We start from the raw sequence: 24,453 nt of genomic DNA on the forward strand, positions 1-24,453 counted from the left end.
GTTTGTCTTTATCCGCTGCTCTTCACCAGAGCGAGACTGTGTGTGTGTGTGCAATATTGTGCTGGACAGTTCACTGGCATCGGTGGCTCAGTGGCTGAACTTTTCGGCTGCTAAAATAGATTATGAATCAATTCACTGAAGTGGCGGCCGCGCATCCATGGAACCAAAACAAAAAGGGGCCCGTGCGCTGTCCGATGAACCCGAGGTATTCGGAACTAAACCTAAAACCTCAATTCTGTTACGCTCTATTTTTCTTCTTCTTTAATCCATCATACCTGCCTGTCACCTTCTTCAGGCAATGCGCCACTCTATGAATGTAAAGAACTCCTTGTGGGCATTTATTTCCCAACTCTACTGCAACCCTTCTTTTGCCTTTCATTTTTTGAAGAAGAATCTTTGCCACAGTTCAAATAACCGAACCCGGGAATCCGTCCACCTGAAGCCTTCGTATTTGATTAATAGAGCTAGCCTCAGCCATGTGATCACAGGACTTTACAGAGCTGACTCAGACAAAGAGAAGCAATCGCTCGTTTAACAGTTTTTGAATGAGGTGACCCATGTGGGAAGTAGCTCTTTTTTAGCCCAGGAAAAATACTGCCAATACGCTTTGCCATCACAAATTTTTATATTTAAATCTAGGAACTGCAGCTTGTTATCCACAGGTAGCTCATAGGTAAAAGCAAGCCCTTTCTCTTGTATCCTAAGTATAGAAAGGACAATTTCCACTCCTTGCATCAACGAATAGCCCGTATCCATGATCACTAAGAAATCAACATACCTAAATACTTAATACCTGGACCATTAAGGGATGCAGAAATCGCTTTGTCAACTGAAGATACAAAGATATTGCATTTGACTGGGCTGCACATGACCCAATACAAATGCCCCTTCTCTGAACATACATATCTGTCCCAAACGACACGACTATTGATTTAATTGTAAAACTCAAGAAGGGAAAGAAAATTGTCAACCTTAACTCCAGCAGAGCTCTACAAAGCTACAATACACTCCCGTACCAATTCAAACAATTTTAAATGTGGCACCGAAGAGAACAAATCTACATCTACAGAAAAAAAGTATTCAATATTTAAAAAGTGGATCACTTCAAAATAATTCTTGGTAGCAAAGGGATCATCAAACTTCAAACCTTTCAAATGTTTAAGAAGAAACCGGCTCATATGCTGTTGCCACGAATCACGTTCACTAACAACACATTTAAAAGAAAAGTCCGTTTTATGAGTCTTAACATAAAAAAAAAAAAAAAAAAACACATCAACGCAACCCTCCTTGCATTCACTGATACCTTGGCCAAACTGGTAAGCTGCAGATCATTACATAACGCAATAGCTTTTGTTCTGCTAGCTTTCTTCTTCGCAATCACAAAATTTTGCTGAGTGTAAGGCGACGTGGTGGTTGTTCACGTACTGCACTGAAACAAATGGCATGTATATGGAGCAGTAATGAAGCGGCATAGTATATGTCGTGCAGTCTAACCTGGTTGGTGGTTGGTAATTTTGACTAGTAACTGGGGATCGTTAACTGTGATTTGTAGTTGATAACGTATAAATTTGGTAACTGAACCCGTAACCGCTATCGCGATCTACTCTCAACGGCGCAGCTTAAGCGTCCCGCAAGTTTTTTTTTTTTATTATTATTTTTTACATATTTCATTCAGAAAAAAAAAAAGAGCGATGTCTGGTGCGGTCTGTGCATATGGAGTAGCGCAGCAAGGCTGACGTAATTTACAGCCTCGTCCACTTCTAGTTATAACACGGTCACTGTTTTCAAAGCGCCATTGCGTCCGACCCGGCCACGCAATAAAGCTAAGTGATAGGCCATGTAAAGCAGCACGTCCGGGTCCATCTATGCTTGCATCGCTTTGCATCAATATGTGCCTGCGTCGGACGCAATGTTGCTTTGAAAGCAGTGACCTTGTTATAGCTAGAAGTGGATGACCCTGTATACGTGATAAGGCTCAGGTAAAGGAGATTTGGATTCCCAAAGTTAACTATCGATTTTTAAAAATGTTATATATTTAGGTCGTAAGGATATGTACTGAAAGCAAGAGCAGTCAGCATCGAAGGCGGAGTCTGGTTTTAAATTTTTAGAATACGCATTGCGGTTAGAAATACCGCGCTTAAATATACGGATTTTAAATTCCACTAAGGAGGCTTTCGAGCATTGGACAAGTGTAAAATGACGTTGCTGTTTATGGGATGGTAATCAAAATCCCGTTAACTACTTCTATGCTATTAAATGCACAAACTGCTTCTGTAATAATATAAATGCTTGTGCCGAAAGCTCTATTCAGGCTAGGTATATACTGCCGAGATGTGAAAACAATATAAGCCTAAGGTTATTGATTAGGTTTGTCATTTTCATAGGGGTTCTCCTGCCCGCGCACATGCACACGTCACTGGGCCGTCTACGCACACGAAAGAGACGGAGCGAGAAGAATTACTAAGAAAAATTGCGACTTCACTGTAAAAAGGGCGTAATTATTAACATTCGGAGAAATTGGTTGAGTGGATTACAAACATGCCCAGCCATTCTTATTGTGTCCACAAAGAGAGAGATAGAGAGAGAGAGAGAGAGAGAGAGAGAGAGAGAGAGAGAGAGAGAGAGAGAGAGAGAGAGAGATAAATTGAGAGATAGAACTAATTATTCCAACGCAATATTAATAACTTAGCTCTGTCCATAGCTTGAGCAAGTCATAACTGCAGACCCAAGGTGACGTGTGCTAGCAACAATATTTACATCAATTTGCATCCTGCAGGCGAAAAGTCTTCAAATGTAGCCGCTTGGCAAATCATCCCTGACGTCGGTAATAATTAGGTACGCACCGCTTTTAGCCTAATGCACACCGCAAAGTAGTCAAGGCGCCTTCGGAAATCTTGTGCGCGTCCACGCAGGGATCAGGCAGGAAGTTGACGACGAGAAATGGCGATTCGTTGAGGTGGCCCCGAATACATTCCAGAGAAGCAGTTTAGTGATCTTTGCTGCCATGAAGAAAAGCACAATAAGCACCCCTTTAATCACTTTCCTCAGCAGCTGTGGGCACTTCGACAGCTTCTCCAGCTTGTCATCATCTCCCTCCTATACATCAAGATTTCACAGTGCATTCAGTGCAGCGTCACTAAAGTGTACCCATAATTCTTGACTAGATCTCGTTTAGATCACTACACCGTATCCCTGAATATATTCCCTTTTTTTTTTTTTTTTTTTTTTTGCGGAATCTTCAGAACTTGTACTGGCTATTCACAAACTTCATTTGCATGCATCCCACGTTACCGATCTTGCAAATTGCCTCTCAGATTTATAGCCTCCCTAGAAACACCATATAAAGTTGTTTCCAGCCGTTTCCTAAAGCTTTTTTTTTTTTTTTTTTTTTTGTCGCGTACACGCCCCATGTATTCATTTTTCTTGTAATCACGCACGTGGTTTTCCTTGGCCTTCGCTTGCACACCCTGGCCATTCAACCCCCGTGGTGCGTATCACATCGACCGAGGCCAACGACAGCAACCTACAAAATAAGAACTGTGTGCCCGACAAGAACACGAGGTGCGCTCTGACAAAACACATCAAGCATCGCCGTCGACAAGGGAAGAGAGATGGGAAACTTACAGGTGCATAATTCATGTACCGACGTTCAGTGCATCGGAAGCCGCATGGGAGAACTAGAGCTTCAGCTTTGATGAGACGTTTTGGCGAGTGTGCATGCCAGCAGCGATTAATAAGAACAGCAAACGGAGACAGTTGAGCTGTTCGGTTACTGACCTGGCAAAAGGAGGCATGGCTGTGCTAGTTTTCCCTGTTCTTCCATTCCGCCTTAGCAGGGCAAAGAAAGCGTTCATTTTCTCCTGAAAAGCGTCGTGTCTAGTCCTTCTTCCTATAACTTCTGAGTATGCTTCGGTGACATTCCTGAACGACACAATGAGCAGAGGACAAAACCATTTGAAGGTTCCAGTAGTCTCCGAGTATAAAAAGACGCCGCAAGTGTTAATGGAAACTTTTAGGGGTGTGTGAATATTCTAAATTTTCGAATATCGAATCGAATATCATAATATTCGATTCGTTAAACGAATCAAATAGTGGAAATTGAAGATTATTCGAAACTGTCCGAATATCTTCGCAAATTTTCGAATAACTTTCGAATACTTTTCGAATAACTGGCACGAATTAACGTCTCGGTTACCTCCGACCATTCTCGCGAAGGCAGCGTCAGCTCCGAGCAGGCACAGCTTGCTGCCGCAATAAACCTACGCGAGAAGCAGTCCTAGTCATTAAAGGCTCAAATAAAAACTGCAGATTAATCTAGACATGTATCGGCATTTTCTGTGTGATTTCCCCGCAGTGTCAGAGCCTTAATCTAGTTAAGCATTTTTAAAATTTTTGATGACTAGTCCGAGAAAGTCTTGTCTTAGTTGATGTGATGTTGTTTGACTGATGCCATGTTGACAGTACTCAATTTCTAGTTGTGCATTCTAGTAGTGCCAGGCTGTACTTCTAGCCAAGTTGCATCTAGTAATTTTATTAACTCCTGCCAACTCCACTTGACTTTACTGAGTGCTATTTTCTTTTGCTTATGGCTCTGTGCAATCTTTTTGCTTTTAAATATGTAGACTTTATCTCGCATGTAGTCAAGGTTGACGCAGCTGTACATTGTTGTGAAATATCAAACAGCATTTTGAATAAAATTGAATTTCAGACACTTTTTAATGTTTTGTAATCAACGTACAAATGATATGAACATAACTTGCAGGGTATTCGATTTGCTGCTTTCACTATTCGATTCGTATTCGATTCGCTGCTTTCACTATTCGATTCGTATTCGATTCGCTTTTTAGCTACATTATTCGTATTCGATTCGATAGCAATAGTGCACTATTCGTATTCGATTCGGTTTGGAAAAAGTACTATTCGCACACCCCCTAGAAACTTTCCACTTAGCTACTGAGCGCGATTTTGTGGTTTTGCTCCAGGTAGCTGAGGCCGCATAGAAATGAAAGCGACGTGTAACAAAAAAAAAAAGAAAAAAAAAAAGAAAGGAAGCTTCGTCGTGTTGAGACTTCTGCGCATAAAAGAACCGCAGGTCAGTAGAAATTTATCCGCATGCCTAAACCGCGCCCTTCTTCGTAGCCTTGGCGTAGCCTTAGCACGCTAAAAGTGGATGGATGTAAACTTTATTCGTATTGTGCGTACTAAAAATAATTTTAGAAAGAACGCCTGGGGCGGTAGGTGCCCCCCCTTGTTCCTGTGGTCAATTTGGAGCAGTAATTAATGTCACCTATTGCCCTGAGCACCACCTCTCGCCGTTAAGCTCTCCTGTAGCGTGGCAGCACTCACATTTCTTTTAATTAAGGAAAATAAAATAAAACCGCAGCAGGCACATGACGGAGGCTGGAGACAACACAGGGCGGTACTGGCAACTGAAAAGTTTATTGAAAAAACAAGGGCTTTTTAAGACAGCTGGCACATGTGATCTTACAATCAGTTAAAGTGGAATGGAACATGAAAACCAAACAAGACCTTCGGCAAAACTTAAAAGACAACATCAGCACGTGGAAGTTGATAAAAGGGTGGTAACACGTAGGATCTGTAAAAGAGGTCTCACCGACTGGCCTACACTTCTACCCTGCTAAATTCTTTTAATTCATACCTTGTTCTAAAGGTAAAAGTAGCGAATAAGAACAAAGTGCGAAAAATATCGAACACGACACGCCCGCTCCTCCCAGCACTCTGGCTGCGTAGAGAAAGTTTGGCACACTTTCTGTTCTCACTCTACTTTCCAACGTTTCTCCCAGCTACATGATACTGCTCGCTTTGCCGGCAAATCTTTTTTTCGCTTGAACATAAGCGATCGTGCCAGCTGCGTGAGACGGAGAGTCCCGTGACAGCAGAGCCGGTGTTTGTCAGCCTTGCGCTTTGATCGGACGCGCGTGTCAGACGCAGCTATCTCTGGCAGCGAAAGCTCCCTCCGCGTTTGATTGTGGGGCCGACCATCGAGGAGACTTTTGGCCGACCGGCGCGTGCACTACTCAGAACCGGAAGCGACGCCGACGACCCTCGATGGGGGCGCGCTGCTCTTGTTCCCCCTTCCCTCTCGCGTGACAAGCAACCAGACGGCGGTCCGCGCCGGTCACCTGTGTAGTCGAGGGGCCGTGCGCCAAACGCTATTACGCTATTACTGCCGACTTCACAGCGTGAGAGACGGCTGAGAGTGCGACGTCATAAACCTCAGTGACCTTGTGTATGGTGCCCTTGGTAACGGCGACCTTGGCCGTCTTCTGGGGAAAGACCTACTGGTATCGGGCTTTGCGCGTCATGAAGTGCCGCTGCTACGAGGAGTCTCAATTCGGCCGGCTGTTGCTGCATCGATAGGCGCTCATTGTTGAAAGCGGCGTCGGAGCAAGTTGTCTGTTCATGCGGATGCTGAGCGCAATGGATGTGGAGCCGCTTCCGTCTAACGTGACAGCTGAGCGCAGCATGGGCAGGCATCGAGAATGGGGGAGCGAGGAAATACCACTGGACAGCGTCGCCGAGGAGTCTCTCGCCATGCTAGGGAAGCTGCTGGAAGGTAAAGTGTTCAACACTTGGCAGTGCTGTACCTGTATGAACATTGCTCAAACTAAACCCACCACCTTTCGGTGATGTGATAGGCCGCTCAAATCGTTATAGCCTCGTCATTTCAGGAAAGAAAACGGTCAGGTGAAGTCGTTATTGAAACAATTGTCCGATCGCTCCTCATGAACGTTTGAAAGCCGCACGGCTTCATTACCTAACCAAAGCCAGGGGACCAGGTTGACCCGAAATGAAAAATGGCGAATGGCAGGTTATGGGATACGGATCCAGTTGTAGGCCTTCTTTCTGCTTTGTTCTCATGCTTCATTAGGGAGCGTCTGTTGGTGTAGCAACATTGTGCCACGCGCAGTATATATATATATATATATATATATATATATATATATATATATATATATATATATATATATATATATATATATATATATATATATATATATATATATATATATATATGTTGGGTTAGACCACGCGGCTAGTAAGTAAAATGTTTAACGGGATGCGCTTTTGGAAGGTTGCTTCAGAACAATGAAAATGGGTTGAAAAAAAAAAAGCGTTCAAGTAAGCACAACACGGGATGAGCACAAGTCTGTACACAAGTCTTGTACACAAGCCCTGTATTGTCCATCGACATGTTCATCGATGACTTATAACGTTAGGTACGCTATTGCTTAACCGGATAGTAATACTAAAATGCTTCACGAATTTGCTACAAACTGGAGCAATGCAGATTTCTATTGAGATGTCGCAACTGCATTCGGGTTTAGATGGACTTGCACAGGTTACACGTCAGTTTCCGTCGAAATGTTGGGAGAGAAGAGTAAACGACAAAAAGAAAATGCGATTGCCAGGCGTCGACGTGTGTACACGAGGCAGCCTAGTCGAAGTCAGGGGAATGACCCGTGTTAGCTGACTGGTTGTTATTTTTCATTTCGGCGAAACTCGATAAGGTATAAATCTTTTTCTATAGTATCTCCCTAAAGTTAAGTAAATGCCGACGACCTCTAAGGTTAAGTAAAAGGACTGCGCAGTCCAAACGTGGACAGAAGGACAAACGTAGAACTGCAGATATGCTTGCCCTTGTGATTTTCATATCCTTTTTTGCAATGCAAATTTATGCTTAACAATGCACGTCCGACTCGCCCAACAACATGCTTTCTTGTATAAGCAGTAATGAAGCACAAGTATAGGAGGATACCTGCTGTGCCTCACACAACGCCGAACCCTCCGTGCGGACTGACCGCATGGAGGTGCAGGCAGCTTCGAGTTTCTTCAAGGTGACGCGAACGCAAGAAATTATAACCGGTTAGTCTAGGACTGTATAGGTCGCATACTCCTGCGCTACTCGCTTCATCGGTGGCGCTTAGTAACTAAGCAGAGTTTACCTAGTTAATCTTCCCGAACTCCGAATAGAGGTAGTTCGCAGCGGAACCTTATATGTTTGCAGTTCATTTCGCGATGCGTTGTGCTGAAATAATAAGATAAGTCCTGCTACTAAAACAGCCATTCGCCTCTACCAAGGTTGATCAGGACCCCATAAATTTGGTGCTTTTGAAATGGTTTGACGCTTGTGTCCGCCACGGAAACCTTGTTTTATCCCTTAAATAGAAACGAACAAGTCACCAATGTACCAGTAGAGTGCAAACTATTGGTGTCCTTGATATATATATATATATATATATATATATAGCTCGGGGCTATATTTTGTGATGGAGGTCTTTTCGCTCTGTGAAAAGCTCAAGCCGTTGAATGAGAATCATTTGGGGACAGGGTGCAATCGAAGTTAGCATCGTGCACGTGGAAGAATTCGGACATGCGCGTTCAGAGTTAGCATTTACTTGCCAAATATACCACCGAGCATAACTTCGCTGCTGCGGCAAGCACACAACGCAAGCAGAAAGAACTGTGATGCTAGCCATATTCCAATTTGTTAGCAAGAGTCGAATAAGGCACTAAAGCTGTCGCTGTCTAATTTAAAGGTAATTTCGCTACATTTTCCACTTTCTGTAACTCTTTCTTTTAAACCAAGAAATATCCACTGATGACACTGACTTAAATTGCCGCTTTAATGACCGACGGAATATACACATAACAACCGAAGGATAGAGGCAGCTGAAGAAGCCGCGATGGCTCTGGCAATAGCGCACGATGATGCAACGGGACAGAACCTCACTATACTGACGGACTCTAAACACGCGTGCCCAAACTACACAAGGGGCAGAATTGACAGAATCGCCAATCGTATCTTACAAACGACGACAAGACGTGTAATAAGCAGTAAGCAAGCATAGTATGGGTTCCGGGACACGAGGGGGTAAGAGGCAACGAGGCAGCAGATGAGTTAGCTCGAGGGTACGTCGACCGAGCGGACTCAACTACAACACGGGCACCTTTGACCCTGTTATCCCTACGTACTCAGATATACTAGATAATTACAGAGGCCAGCGAAAACGCTGCCCAACACCACACGAAAGGCTAACCAAAAAGGAGGCAGTAGTCTGGCGCAGATTACATCCACACCTACACAAATTACACAAGATTTTTCCTTCGCAATATGTAGATGAATGCCCATGGTTTCATGGTACACCGACACTCGAGTACATCACATGGCCCTCCCTGTCCTGAGGCAGACTTGGGCCTCACAATAAAAAACCCTAATGTGAGGCGGTGGGGTCACTTGCTGGCCAGCGAGGACGAGGAAGAGCAAAGGTTTCTCGTACTCCGAGCCACAATGGCAGCAGTGAAGTGCGGCATCCTGGACGGAGTATCGACCACGGCTCACAAGTGACCAGCGACGGTCACAAACACATCAAATCTTTAGAAAATAAAGTTTTTTTTCATCCATCCATCCATCCATCGCACGATGGCGCGACGTGACGTCGCCCACGAGATTACTCACGTGCTCCACCTCCTTCCCATCTCTTCTCTGCTCCAAGCTTCGAAGGTTAAAGATCACCAAATGGTCAAAAGGTCAAGGTCATGACTTTCTGTTGCGACAACAGTGTGGTCCACAAGGTTACACTTCAAGCGGTCGGATGTATTGAGAAGGCACAGCATATCTATAGCCACACTTTGTCCTGTGGCTGCTTGAAGGTCAATGACTAGCCCATGCTGACACTGTGTGTTGGTTTATAGGGACACCTAAACCACATATCAACACTGTGCCTTCCTGAACCTTGAAGGCCACATGAAGGTCAAATTGAAGCCCAGGCGAAGACCGGCTCTACCTAACGTTGTGAAGCTTACGTTTCAAAAGTATGGCAGATACTGCGCACTTTATGTTAGGTGAACCAATCGGCGTCTCTCATAGCCTTAGTAGCTTTGGGACGTTAAACCCCACAAACCAAACCAAACCAATCTGGTTTTGAGGAAAGGAAAGGCACAGTATTTGACACGCTCCCAGGTGGATATCGACACTTGCGATGAAAGACATACTGTTGGAGGTACAGTACACGTAAGGTAGGTCTGAAACCCTATAGCCTCCAGCTTGACTAGCAAATAGATGCTAAGTGGGAATAAAAATGTTATTACCACCCTAAACGCTGCGCAAAGAACGGTTAAATCACAGTTATTGCATGAAACCGCCTCATATTTTTGGTATAGATTCCTGCTCACGCAACGGATAACGCAAGTAAGGCTTCCGCCTTAAAGATATCAAGAGTCCGTGGTCTTCCATTCAGTGAAAAAGAATTGCGTCGCGCGCAGTCAGCTGTTTTGTTTTTATCTTTTTACTCGAAAAACGGGGGCTCGTTCAGGGGAAGGGAGCTTTTCGCCGGCGATAACTTGAGGACCTTCGCAGTTCCGCGTGCCATCTTATCATTTGACTCTTCTTGAGGCTGGCGCTTAAAGAACTTGGCAAGCAACATTGCTTGCAGAGTGAGCCCAGCTGAGTGTCTGCATCGCGATTCCCCTCACGTTATATTGTTGTTTTTTGCTTGTCGCTTTGCGCGCCGTTGTTTTCGCGCTGTCTTTTTGCTATTTTTCTGGCTCAAGTGACCGGCTAAGTTACGTAACCCGAGAACTAGGCATAATATTCTCGGCGTACTCAGAGTTTCAAGGTGATGAATCATATGCAAATCTAACGACATGACGGGTCTATACTGCAACAAAACGGTGAAGACAACAATATAGAATGAAAGTTCTTGCGGCATAAACAAGAACAACGCAAGATGCGGTTTTGCAAGAAGCTGCATCTCCGAGGGGAAGTTTTGTAAGGACGTTAGCTCGGTGGCACAAGGTAAACAAATGAACTTGCACTTTGGTTCTCAACTTTCTGCCGAACAAGACGCTTGCATGGAGTTTTCTTTTCGATGTATCCAAAAGGTCAGCAATAACATCTCTGTTCCCTTGATTCGATCTTTCATCGTTAGCTCCAAGATATAGTTTTATATTCTAACTGATGATGCTAACCACACGATGCTAACGAGACGTTGCACGCGCTTCTGCTTCCGCAGATGAGCCCGAACTCAAGGCCCTCGCCGACTCCGCCGACGTGCTGCGTTTCCTGCGGCTGCGAAAGTACGACGTCGAAGCGGCGCTGGACACGCTCAGGAAATACTGCGCGATCCGAACGTCCGCTCCACGACTCTTCGAGGGACTCAGGGAACCCGAGAAGATGCGGAAACTGACTCAAGATCTCATCACGGTCCTTCCGCGACGGAATCTCCACGGCCGGCCTGTCATCGTTTACAAAGTCGGTAAGCAAATGTGAATATGTGCTCTCCCCTGATGGGGCTGGTACAGGTGGGTTACCGCCGCTTGCGACGGGGGCCAGCCTGGCACTGAATTTTTTTATCTGTTGTAGGCCGTCATTGCACACGCCACCGCTGGTGGCGGACGACGGTTGTTGTCTTTCGCGTCTTTCTCGCGTCTTTCTCTCCCTCTTTCCTGTCTTTCTTCTCTATTTTCTGTTCTGCACGAGACAGCGGAGGTGGCTAAGCTACAGAGCCAGTAGCAGGCCCGTGCATTTTCTTTTCCTTCTTCCTACAGCCACAACAACAACAACAACAGGACGCAGCAGACTTTTGTTGGTTGAGTGGTACCCAGAGTTGTTTTGGGCCGAGTTTAAGACTGTTTATATGTCCAAGGCATAACTTTCTTATTTGTCATGCAGTTTAAGAGCTCTTTTCTCCTCTTGCTGCTGCCTGTTGCTACCGTGTTTCATGATAATGAACCCATGACGAATCCTTCGGTCCTTTCTTTACTAAGGAACATGATATGGTAGACTCACTTGTGTTGGCGTCTGCTTTTGGTTCGATTGAAGAAGCTTTATCTGTTTTGGTAGCTACTTTATTTCCGTTTCCTAGCAACCGATGAACAAATCAGTTGGTTGCTGCGGGTTTTAGCATTGTTATGATGTCTGCATACTTCATATCAACAGGAAGTTGATAGTCCAACATCTTTTTTCTCTGATATGTCCAATGAAAGAATGAAAAACATTTATTTTTAATACCGGGAGGGTACGACATAAGTCCCTAAGGGGCTGCCCCTTACAATCACTTGGTGTGCTCCCTCTTAAAGGAGCCCGTTGGCCCCGGCCGCGGCCTGGGCCCGCTAAGCCAAGGCCCGTTTCGTCGTCAGGTCAGAGCAGTCGAGTTGGGCCGCCTCCCAGTCCTACTAAGGGGATAGATTGGGTTTTGTTTACATGCCCATATCATGTGGAAAGGGCTCGAGAAACTTTCCTCACACTGAAGGCGTCAAAGTATTTTAGTACTGCCGGGCACAGTAAAGTTTTGGTGTAAAGGCGAAGGAGGATACGCTCCTCCGCCCTTGCAGGGCTTAGGATAGATGAAATGACTGGATTGATAAAACTGTTTTCTTTTTTTGAAAATTTAGGCGGGATTGAGTTTGGGGTCCGGATCAGTGGGAAACGAGGTTGGTGCCCGGAAAGGGAGCACGCGGGTGCTCGCATCTATCGTTTCGTTTCCCTCGAGCCGAGTATGCACCGGAGTCCAGATAATCGCTCGATGTGCGAGGGCAACGGGACGGTCGCTGATTTGAAACAAAAAAAAAAAAAATTGCCGGCGAAGTACGGTGTACACTGCTGCTCGATATTGCGGCAGGCACCCCTCGAGTCGGTGATGACGACCCGTGAGTCGTGATCTGCGGCGGCTAGCGCGATGGCAACCTCTTCCGCGTGTGTAAAATTGCGTGTATGGAAAGTGAGTCCGTTTATTGCATTGTTTTGGTAGACGACTGCGGCCGTGAACCAACCTCCATGGTGCGGCCCGGAGGCGTCCACTTACAAGACTCCCCGTTGGTGTCCGTAGTGGCGAGCCAAGGCTTCCGCTCATGCGAGACGTCTACCACTATGGTCCTCTCGTGTCATGTAGGCCGGAAGAGGGCGCACGTGCAAGGAATATATATCTATTGTGTTGGGATATGTACGCGATCTTCTGGATGTATTGAGTGAAAGATGTGCAGTCGGGCGAGGAAGAGGCGACACGACGGCGTTTTATACAGTATCTTGTATTGCATGGTTCATTAGGTGCGCCTCTCTAGCTCATTAAAGATGTTCACCATCCCCAGGCTCAGTAGACGCTGGTTGGTGGTGTTGATCGGGAGGTCGGGGGGTCGAGGGCACGTCTGTACATTTTCAAGCAGCTGAACATTTTTATTTTTTTTTTAATGTGGATGAGCCAGTTAAAGACAACCGCTTGAAATTGAAAGCCGAAACTGTTTTCGCAGTGCGATTTCAGCATAGACTAGGGCAAGAAACTAAAAAAAGACATTGCCGTGCTTTAATGGGGAAGCAAACTGGGGCTGGTTCGAAAACGATACCGTATACTTATTATTCCGCAGTGGAACGCAGGAAACGCGAATTGCCAATAGTAAATGCAAGCGTGAAACCGAGAATCCCGCCGTACAACAGCTAGGCGTCTTTACCCAGAAAATGTCAAAGTATTGCGAACTTCCGGCTTCTACTAAAGGAAAGTTGTTTCTCGCGGCTCCTGTCGACGTCGCTGGAATAACAGCAGGCGGAGAATCATTGATTTCGTATGCGTAAAGCTAATGCGGTAGTTATCAGGTATGCCTTGGGTAACCGGGACTTTCCTGCCTCAAGAACGTTTGCGGCGGATAAAATCTCAATTAAGGAGCGGCAGAGCCTAGCAATATAAATGTGCCGCCTTGAAATTTTGATCTTTCTTTTTTTTTTTTTTTTTTTTTTTTTTTTTTACTAATATGGGAGCGCATGAAGAAGAGGAACCTTGGAGAAAACTAGAACGGTTAGTTGCTTTGCTTACAGCGTCATGGTGCTTCCTGAGTAGATAAGTAGGCTGAGCCTTGGCACGAGAAACGCGGGGAAAGATTTCAAGGATAACCAAAATTGCTATGACGCAATAGTAACATTTAAATGCGTTAGGAAATGTGAGCGTTAGGAAAGCGCACTAATTTGAGAACTGCAGGCGGCGTTGGCTGACGACAGTAGACGAACACTTATATTTTCCGCCCGCCCGCACGCAAGCACGACACACACACACACACACACACACACACACACACACACACACACACACACACACACACACACACACACACACACACACACACACACACACACACACACACACACACACACACACACACACACACACACACACACACACACACACACACACACACACACACACACACACACACACACACACACACACACACACACACACACACACACACGCACGCACGCACGCACGCACACACACGCACACACACAGGCACACACACACGCACACATGCACATGCACACACACACACACACACACACACACACACGCACGCACACACACACACACACACACACACACACACGCACGCACGCACGCACACACACACACAGGCACACACACACGCACACATGCACATGCACACACACACACACGCACACATGCACACGCACACACATGCACACATGCGCGCACACGCGCACACATGCACACACACACACACACACACACACGCACACACACACACACACACACACACACACACACACACACACACACACATACACACACACACACGTGCGCGCGCGCGTGCAATGTTCGCTCATGGCAAAGATTTCCGGGTCGCGGCTAATAATAAAATGTTTCAGCACGTTCACGTAAAAGAGGTCACTGAAAAGGCCAATTACCTCATTGAGCTCGAAACCTTCACCTGAAAGGAATCTCGTCGGTTACAACTTACAAGACAACACATGTGGTCTAAATGACCTAAAAAGAAACTGCCATGGCATAAAAAACGATTCAGAAGCTAGCATTAGTATATCTATCATTTTTATTACATAGGCGACAACATAATCACGTATAGCATGCCGAAGAAAATTAATCATATCTCCATTATGCCGCATACATTTCATTGATCGTCTGTAAATATCTTTTGCAGAAATTTCGATATTCCGTAAACTTTGTCCGCGACCGTGCCATGAAGTTCGTTGTGTATGTAGACTGTGGATGCAGGTCCTTTTTCCCGGAAATAGCGGTACTATTCAGGAGCTGGGCGCTCTTATCTCCGCAGATTACGCATGCGTCTCACGTAACAAAGGCCTCCGCGTCGCATGTTCCAGCCAGCCTTTAATCGCTCGAATAGATAGTGATATGGTGTTTTCAGAGTGTGGTCCCGCTTCTTCGTACTTTCGCTCTCCTGTTTATCTATGCTGAGGAATACTCCTCTGTGTGCGGGGCGGATATCGAATGGAAGCCGGTGGGAGGCGGTGCGCGTCGACCGCTTTTGTGTAAAGTAGAAGTTTTAACGGATAGCTTGTACAGCTTGTCCGGTCGAAAAGCCGGTGGCGTCGTAGTACTAGTAGTTGTCAGCACCGTTTGTCGGAATAATCAGGGGCTGCGTAAAAAAAACCTTAATTTGTGCTTGTAGTGTGACGATTGACTGGTGTGATAGGTGATGATGATTTTTGAAATGATTGTAATTCATGCATTAAAACAATAAAAAAATGAAAAGTTAGCGAAACAGGAGGTTCAAAGGTGTCAAAAGGCTTAGAGAGAAACCCCAGTGCTTGATATGATGCTAATTAGAAAATTTTAGAGTGTGATAAATTAATTAATTGACACAATTAAAAATATGAAAATGCGTTCAAGGGTGTAAAACTGCTCAAAATGGAAATCTAATATTTTCTGAATCTAGGTATCGGTGTACAAAATATAGAAATGAACAAACATGAATAGGGAAAAAACATCGTCCGTGTGTGTGAAACGCTATCGGGCCAACCCTTAACGGCCAGTGGAGCTCAAGCGTCCTCCCCCCCCCCCCCCCTTTTTTTTTTTTTTTTCTTTTATTGAAGAACGCAGATAAACCACTCTTTTATGCGGAAAAGTGTAAAGCCTGCCCAGAACCTACGACTCACTGAATGTCTCTATCCAGAATTTCTTATGGTAAGGTGCAAATAGGGTTTAACGTTCCGAATACACTCAGACTATGAGGGACGCTGTAGTTCAAGACGCCGATTTATTTTAGATTACCTCGGGATCTCTAATGCGCTATGACATCGTAAAGCAAGCGGAAGGCGTTTTCTTCACCTCCATTATAATGCAAGATGCCACTACATTGACTGAAAATTTTTTAAATATATACAAAGGCAGCCATCAGCATCTGACGCCGAAGGAAGAATTAGTGATATTTTTTTGTGTTCATGAATGTCATATAGTAATATAATTATGTTGATAATTGATTAAAGGCAATAGAAAAAACAACCACATGCCACCGGTGGGATCCGAACCCACTACTTCCGAATTTCGATTGCATAAATCGGAGGTCGCAGCCACGTTCGGATACCACATGTGGTTGCCTTTTTATTACTTTATAATCGATTATCACCTATATTATTATTATTATTATTATTATTATTATTATTATTATTATTATTATTATTATTATTATTATTATTATTATTATTATTATTTGGCATTGATCAACACACACACACACACACACACACACACACACACACACACACACACACACACACACACACACACACACACACACACACACACACACACACACACACACACACACACACACACACACACACACACACACACACAAAACACAACACACAACACACAACACAACAACACACACACACACACACACACACACACACACACACACACACACACACACACACACACACACACACACACACACACACACACACACACACACACACACACACACACACACACACACACACACACACACACACACACACACACACACACACACACACACACACACAAAGCTCCTTACCTTTTCCTTGGTGTGAGTGGCTGTTGGCTGTCTTTGTACGCACTGCGTTATTAAGTTTAGGCTTCATGAAAGGACGTTTACTAATACGAAACTGCCTTGGTGAACGTACGCAGGTGCATGGCAGCCTTCAAAGGCGAGCTACCTCCAAATGACGCAGGCGCTGGTGATGTGCCTCGAGCACGTGTCCAGACACCCCGCTGCTCAGACGGCGGGCGTCTCTCTAGTCAGCGACTTCCATGGCTGGTCATTGGGCAGCATGCGCTTCGTCGACCTTAGCGTGACGAGGGAATACCTGCATTACCTGCAGGTGAGGACACGCGCGTCGCAGTCGAAGGGGCTCCTGACCACTTTTTACTTCGCTTTGTGCTACTATGGCATGCTGAGCCATCTTTTGCACGTGTGGCATGTGGAATGGCTATTGCTCTTGATTAAAGAAGTTTCTTGTATAAATTTTATAATTTCGGGGTTGAAACGAAGCAGAAATAATAAAAATAGCGTGACGAACTTAAGGAGTCTGTATTATGATGAGAGAGGCGTACTTGACTTGCCCGAGTGACGATTCTTTGCACTCCCAATGCGCATTCCGGAAAGGAGAGAGGAGGGAAGAGGGGTTGAAGCCTGTATTGGAAATTCTTTCATTTTTCAACTGGCCTGACCATTTATATGTTTCGGAAGGGCACTGTCATTAGATTGAGATGATATTTTATTCGCGCAGCCATCTGGTGGAACTTTTGGAATGCTTTCTAGAGAGTGAACGATAGTGCGCCTAAACGGCAAATTATGAAATCTTGTACCGGTTCAAAATGACAAAATATTCAACAAAAATCAACAAAAGCCTGCCAGGAAATATCGAGATGTGGAGGAGCCTGAGTGAAGCGTTTAATAGCGCAGTATGGGGTCTGCAGCCGCCATGCTTTTGTTCTGCAGCCGCAATATGTTTGAAACCCCAGAGGTACAGTGTCAGCTGGAGCAAAAGTTTAAGATGTACCAAGTTCGTGTCGGCGGCGCGGCTCTCTTAACCTAATTGAACGCGCGCTATGTACCTTACTTCGGTAGCCTGCAGGGGTCAACTATTCGATGCCTGCGTATAGAATGCAAGCACTAAATATATATATATATATATATATATATATATATATATATATATATATATATATATATATATATATATATATATATATATATATATATATATATATATATATATATATATATATATATATATATATATATATATATATATATATCAGTTCAGTTCAGTCGTTCAGTCGTGTCCGACTCTTCGTGACCCTATGGACCATGTCACGCCACGCTTTCCGGTCTCTCACTATCTTTCTAAAATCACATAACTTCTTCTGCAGTGCCTCGAGGATGCCATCTAACCATCGCGTTCGCTGCCTACCCCTTCTCCGGCGATTCTCAACCTTTCCCAACATCAAATCTTTCTCTAGTGACTCCTCTCTTCTCATCAGATGACCAAAGTAGCTGAGCTTTAACCTTAGAATTCGACCCTCCAATGAGCAGTCAGGGTTTATGGTCGACAATATCGACTGATTTGATCTTCTGGCAGTCCAAAGAACTCTCAAGAGTCTTCGCCAGCACCACAATTCAAACGCGTCAATTCTTCGGCGGTCAGCCTTTTTCACAGTCCAACTCTCGCATCCATACATCACAGCTGGAAAGACCATAGCACGAGTTATACGGATCTTGGTTGGCTAACTTATGTCTCTGCTCTTTACTAGGCGGTCAAGGCTAACCATTGCTCTCTTTCCCAGAAGCAGGCGTCTCCTAATTTCATGGCTGCAGTCTCCTTCCGAGGTAATCTTGGAGCCCAAGAAGAGAAAATCTGTCACAGCTTCCACTTCTTGTCCATTGATGCTGCAGGACTTCATAGGGCAAGACGCCATGATCTTTGTCTTTTTAATGTTCAGTTTAAGCCCAAACTTCTCACTCTCTTCTTGTACGCGCATCAGAAGTCTCTTGAGTTCCACTTCACTTTCTGCCATTAAAGTGGTATCATCCGCATATCTAAGGTTGTTGATACGCTTTCCAGCAATCATCGCTCCAGCTGAAGACTCGTCCAGACCGGCCTTCCTCATGATGCACTCTGCATATAGGTTAAATAGGCAGGGCGACAGTATGCAGCCTTGCCTCAATCCTTCCTCAATCGGAAACCAATCAGTAAGACCATGCCCAGTTCTGACTGTGGCCTCTTGTCCTTCATACAGGTTCCTGAGGAGACAGATCAGGTGAATTGGAACTCCCATCTCTTGGAGAGCTTGCCACAATCTGCTGTGATCTACGCAGTCAAACGCTTTCGCATAATCAATAAAGCAGAAGTAGATGGGTTTCTGGAACTCTCTTGCTTTTTCCATGATCGAAGGTTGGCAATTTGGTCTCTAGTTCCTCTGCCCTTGCGAAACCCAGCTTGCACGTCCGGAAGCTCCCTATCCACATACTGCTGCAGCTTTTCTTGGAGGATTTTCAACACCACCTTGCTAGCATGCGAAATAAGCGCGATCGTGCGGTAGTTGGAACAATCTTTGGCACTGCCTTTCTTTGGAATGGGGATGTAAACTGACCTCCTCCAATCCTGTGGCCACTGCAGGGTTGTCCAAATCTTCTGACATAATGTATGCAGAATGTTAACAGCGTCATGGTTGAGGTTTTGAAGCAACTCAGCTAGAATGCCATCAATTCCGCTAGCTTTGTTCTTAGCAAGGCTGGCTAAGGCCCATTTAACTTCACTCTTCAGGATGCCCGGCTCGAGATCAGTAATCACAATCGTCTTATGTTGGGTTTGCACATTCGGGTCCTTCTTGTACAGTTCTTCTGTGTATTCCTGCCACCTCTTCTTTATCTCTGAGGCTTCAGTGAGGTCCTTGCCTCGTTTGTCCTTTATCACACCCAGCTTAGCACAGAAGCTTCCTTTGATATCTTTGATTGTCTTATACAGAGCTCTTGTGATCCTTAATTGGCTGTTGTCCTCAACTGCTTGGCACTGTATGTTGAGAAAGGTATTCTTATCTCTCCTTGCTATTTTCTGAAAATCCGCATTGAGAACCTTGTATCTTTCTCTTTCCCTCATAACTTTTGCCATCCTCCTTTCCTCAGCTATTTGCAAAGCCTCTTCAGATAACCAGTTTGCTTTCTTGCATTTCTATTGCTTTGGAACTACCTTAGTAGCAACTTCTTGTATTATATCACGAATATCAGTCCACATCTTTTCGGGCTCTCTGTCTTCTAGATCTAATTCTTGAAATCGATTCCTCACTTCCACAGCATATTCTAATGGAATTTGATCCGGATCATACCTGAAAGGCATTCTAGTTTTCTGCGTTTTCCTCAATCGAAGCTTAATTTTGGCAACAAGAAGCTGATGATCGGTGCCACAATCGGCCCCAGGCCTTGTTTTTACTGCTTGTATAGCGCTTCTCCATCTCTGCCGGCAAATAATATAATCAATCTGATTCCTGTAAAGACCGTCCGGTGAAGTCCATGTGTACAGGCGCCTCTTGTGCTGTTGAAAATGAGTATTCGCTATGGTCAGGTTGTTTTCTTGACAAAACTCTACTAGCCTCTGCCCAGCTTCATTTGGCTCGCCAAGACCGAACTTGCCTATAATTCCGGATATTTCTTCACTCCCGACCTTAGCATTCCAGTATCCTATGAGAAAAACGACGTCTGATGATGGGGTGTGGTCTAAAAGGCATTGTAGGTCCGCATAAAATCTCTCAACGTCAGCTTCTTCAGCAGTAGTGGTCGGTGCATAGACTTGGATAACTGTTATGTTGAAAGGGTGACCTTGGATCCGAAGTGAAATCATTCGGTTGTTTTTGGGTTTGTACCCTAGCACTGCTTTGCCCATTCTTCTGTTTACTATGAGAGCGACCCCATTCCTTCTCTTGGATTCGTGCCCACAATAAAAGACATAATGGTCGCCGGAGTTAAATTCTCCCATTCTGGTCCACTTGAGCTAGCTGATACCCAAGATATCAATGTTCAATCTCTCAATTTCTCGCTTGACGACATCCAGTTTACCTTGCGTCATAGGTCTTACATTCCATGTTGCTATGTGATATATCTCCTTGCAACATCGGACTTTCCGATCGCTTCCCGACACATCCACAACTGAGCGTCATTTTGGCTTTAGCCCAGCCGCTTCATTCGTCCTGGAGCTACTAGGAATCGCCCTTTGTTCATCCCCAGTAACATGTGGGACGCCTTCCAACCTGGGGGGCTCATCTTCCGGCGCCATATCTTTAATGGTATTGTGACTGGCCATAGGGTTTTCTTGGCAGGAACTACTGGAGTGGGTTGCCATTACCTTCTCCAGTGAATCACATTTTGTCAGAACTCTCTGCCGTGACCTGTCTATCTTGGGGGGCCCTACACAGCAGAGCTTACGACTTCATCGAGTTTCGCAAGCCCCTCCGCCACGACAAGGCAGTGATCCATGAAGGGGATATATATATATATATATATATATATATATATATATATATATATATATATATATATATATATATATATATATATATATATATATATATATATATATATATATATTGATGCCTAGTTAGGCATCACTTGAATCACATTGGTGCCGGCGACACCACAAATCCAACTTTCTTTGCTCAATGTCACGATTTAGCAAATAATCTGCCGTCAATTTTAGCTTGACTATACTAGTTGACAATGCCACGCTTTCTCTTTTTGATTAGAAACGACGTTTTCTTTTGTCTCCCCGCAGTATTGTGCACCCATTCTTGCTAACGAAGCTCACGTCATCCGACAGCCGACTGCATTCAACTTCTTTTACGCCTTGGTGAAACCTTTTATGAAAGACGAGACTATCAAGTCGGTAAGTTGGTACTGCAGCTTACGCTGGCACTCGCGTCATTGACACTCTACGGTTTACTGTGGAAGGCCGTTGCTGACAAAGTCAGTTCAAGCTGTGCATTAAGAGCCTTCCCGTACCAATACGATGGACATTCGTAGCATGCTTTTAGAAACTATTTTCTCAATTATAAAAGAACATGTTGTCGAACTTCACCCCAGCCAAGGTAAAAAAAATAAAGACAATATTCAAGCCGGTAATAAATCTGACAATGCCTGCTGCTCACACATTGTGGCCACTTCAACTTTTCACTACGTTCGCTTGAACACAGTAACGACTAGCACAAAACGTATAGACGTTACATACGACCGATGCAGCAGAATATGGGTTATAACGTCAGTGTTCCCCCCGGACGGAGCAATCGTGGCCGCTTATAGGTTGACACCGTGCGAGCGGATGACGTTATCCACTCTGTCAATAACCGTGTTGCACGCCGTCCACGGCTCCGCTCTCCCGATCCAATTCAGCAACCAACGCTGCATGCCGGACATTCCACTCTCGCCACTCGCGAACTGCCAGTTTCAACCTTCTCTTTATCTGCTGTCTACCAATGTCCCTCTACTCTAAGAGTGGATCGTTATTTCTTTTTTCACTTTGCCATTTGGCAAACCGCGTCTTCACACGTAGGAGTGACGTGTTTTTCCAACATGGCACCAAATGATAGCGTATTTAACAGCCAAATGGGTGCTGGTGGCACAGCTATGTCTCTCGTGGCCTATGGGGAGGAAACGGAAAACTGAGCTCGAAACTGCTGCTTTAGTTAGCTTTAGTCTCTTTTAAACAGTTTTTCGCCTCTACTTCTCCGTTCGTTTTACGAAGGTACGTCTGTAAACAGCAGTATTAACGTTTCGACCCAAATCGACTTATTTATGCAATGGAAGCATTTAAAACGTGATATTTGACCGCGAAGAAACTTAAGCTTCATGGACTGCACAAATAAGAACGGCGCAGTCCATGTCGCCTCAAAAAAGAGAGAGAGAGAAAAAAAAAAGAACGAAACAGAAGAGAGAGAGAGACAGAAGCATAGGTGCTGATTGCTCCCGCCAGGAACAATGAAAAGTGCGCGCGCGAATGTGCTGTCAGGCTTTATCTGACGTTTTCCCGGCGCGTGTCATTTCAGATTCGCTTTCATGGGAAACACGTCCACGGAGTGTACGAAGACATCCCTCCAAGCATGCTTTCCGCAGATTACGGGGGCACGGCGCCGAGTTCGGAGTGGGAACTTTTCTGGACGGACATTTGCAAGGAGCACCACACGGAGAGCAAGAGTTAGCCAGAAACAGAAAAAAAAAAAAAAAAAAAATCTGTTAAAAGGAAATTCAACACCGCGCTACCGCTGGCCAACACAAACTGTGGAAAATGTTTTTTTACCTTTGTACAGTATGTAAACAGCTGAATGAGCCTTCAGTATACAGCGGTGTTTTGTTACAACCGAATGTGTTGCACTCCTTTACTGCAAATAATGGGCGATACAAAGTACGCAAACAAGTCCAAGCTCATGGCCAGTTGAAACCGCGCTGATGTGCAGAATTTACAAGCACGGTTGTTACAACCGTGTACATTGTCGCAGATGTCAACAATTAAAATCGCCTGCCTTCTACAATACGTAAAGAAATTATGGACACCTATAGCTTCCGTATCTGTAATCGCTGAAAGTTCAAAAATACTTGAGTGCTCTTCTCCTCCTTTAGTATGATTTGGGGCAGGATTGACCCGAATAAATGGCGAATCATTTAGTGTCAGGCTATTGCCTAAGCAGCCGCCTTATCGTCGTGCCCGTGCGGTGGTTTGTGGCCGAAGCTGGTTGGAGCTAGGCTTTTCGTCAGCTGCCTTAGTCTCGAGGAGATGATTCAGTTTGCAACCGCCTCCGTTTGTTTCAGGAGCAGAATTGATTTATGTACGGAGGTGCGTAGCAATTTAGAGATTATGAGCATGCGTTCACGTACAAAGCAGTAACAAAACGTAATCACGGCCACCTGCAGGCACCCGGCGTGATCTTCGGTGCTTAGCCTTCGGAGAGCCAGCACAATACCACAACTCTAGAGTTCCGAAGGAACGTGATGGTACCTCCCAGGCACGGACGTGTCAAGAGCAGTGCCAATGGGCTGCTTGTCTCAAGTCGGAAAAACGCGGACCTGGCTGTCAGAGCAGGAGTTGCGCTTTTCCTTTTGCCCTCCTGCAGGGCGTGAGTCTCCGGCATGCTTGTTTGAAACGTATCGCGGGTCACAGCGCGTCCCACCCTTCCTTCGAAGCGTTTAACACCTCCTTGAAAACCGGGAAGGACATTCCGATCGTAGCAGTGACTGCATTAACGACGGCGTTTGGTGTATTCAGCGGAGGAGGTATATTTGCAGAATCAAGTAAGGAGGAGCTATCTTTGAAGATAACCTCATTGCTTTATAGACCAACACCGAGTTGTAACGTAAGCATGGTGCGGTGGCGCTTCTGTCGCCAGGCTGGACCGACTGGGGCAGAAAAGTAGGGTTAGCGCCCATAGCAATACATTGAACCAAAAGATTTCAAATCAGTGTTATGATTGCACAGTGCACCTATGATGTTGTACTATTCGGCACAGAGCAACCATGAACATCTCAGAACAGACCGTTAAAGTATGAAATCTCATTACTGAGGAGAAGTATTTTTAAAACACCGCGAAACGTATGGGGATGAGAGTCCGAGGGCGACCCATAGAAACACATGTAAACACA

The 24,453-nt window shown here is 45.0% G+C and overlaps 1 protein-coding gene across 1 annotated transcript; it reads left to right on the forward strand.

Moving 5' to 3' along the window:
* Nucleotides 1–6,129: 6,129 nt before the first annotated feature.
* On the forward strand, nucleotides 6,130–23,176 carry LOC146185444 (alpha-tocopherol transfer protein-like). The gene is made up of 5 exons (XM_084605528.1): nucleotides 6,130–6,577; nucleotides 11,037–11,279; nucleotides 16,959–17,152; nucleotides 21,599–21,709; nucleotides 22,866–23,176. Exons 1-5 carry the CDS (start codon nucleotides 6,424–6,426, stop codon nucleotides 23,016–23,018), a joined length of 855 nt encoding a protein of 284 aa, XP_084461654.1. The 5' UTR covers nucleotides 6,130–6,423; the 3' UTR covers nucleotides 23,019–23,176.
* Nucleotides 23,177–24,453: the final 1,277 nt, after the last annotated feature.

Source organism: Amblyomma maculatum, chromosome 6 (genome assembly GCF_055883805.1).
Source record: "Amblyomma maculatum isolate TAMU_Amacu chromosome 6, ASM5588380v1, whole genome shotgun sequence".
NCBI lineage: Eukaryota > Metazoa > Arthropoda > Arachnida > Ixodida > Ixodidae > Amblyomma > Amblyomma maculatum.

Coding starts and splice junctions, on each gene's coding strand:
- LOC146185444 (XM_084605528.1), top strand. CDS start 6,424: ATGCGGATGCTGAGCGCAATGGATGTGGAGCCGCTTCCGTCTAACGTG. Junction 11,280..16,958: donor TGTCATCGTTTACAAAGTCG/GTAAGCAAATGT, acceptor GAACGTACGCAG/GTGCATGGCAGCCTTCAAAG. Junction 17,153..21,598: donor AATACCTGCATTACCTGCAG/GTGAGGACACGC, acceptor GTCTCCCCGCAG/TATTGTGCACCCATTCTTGC.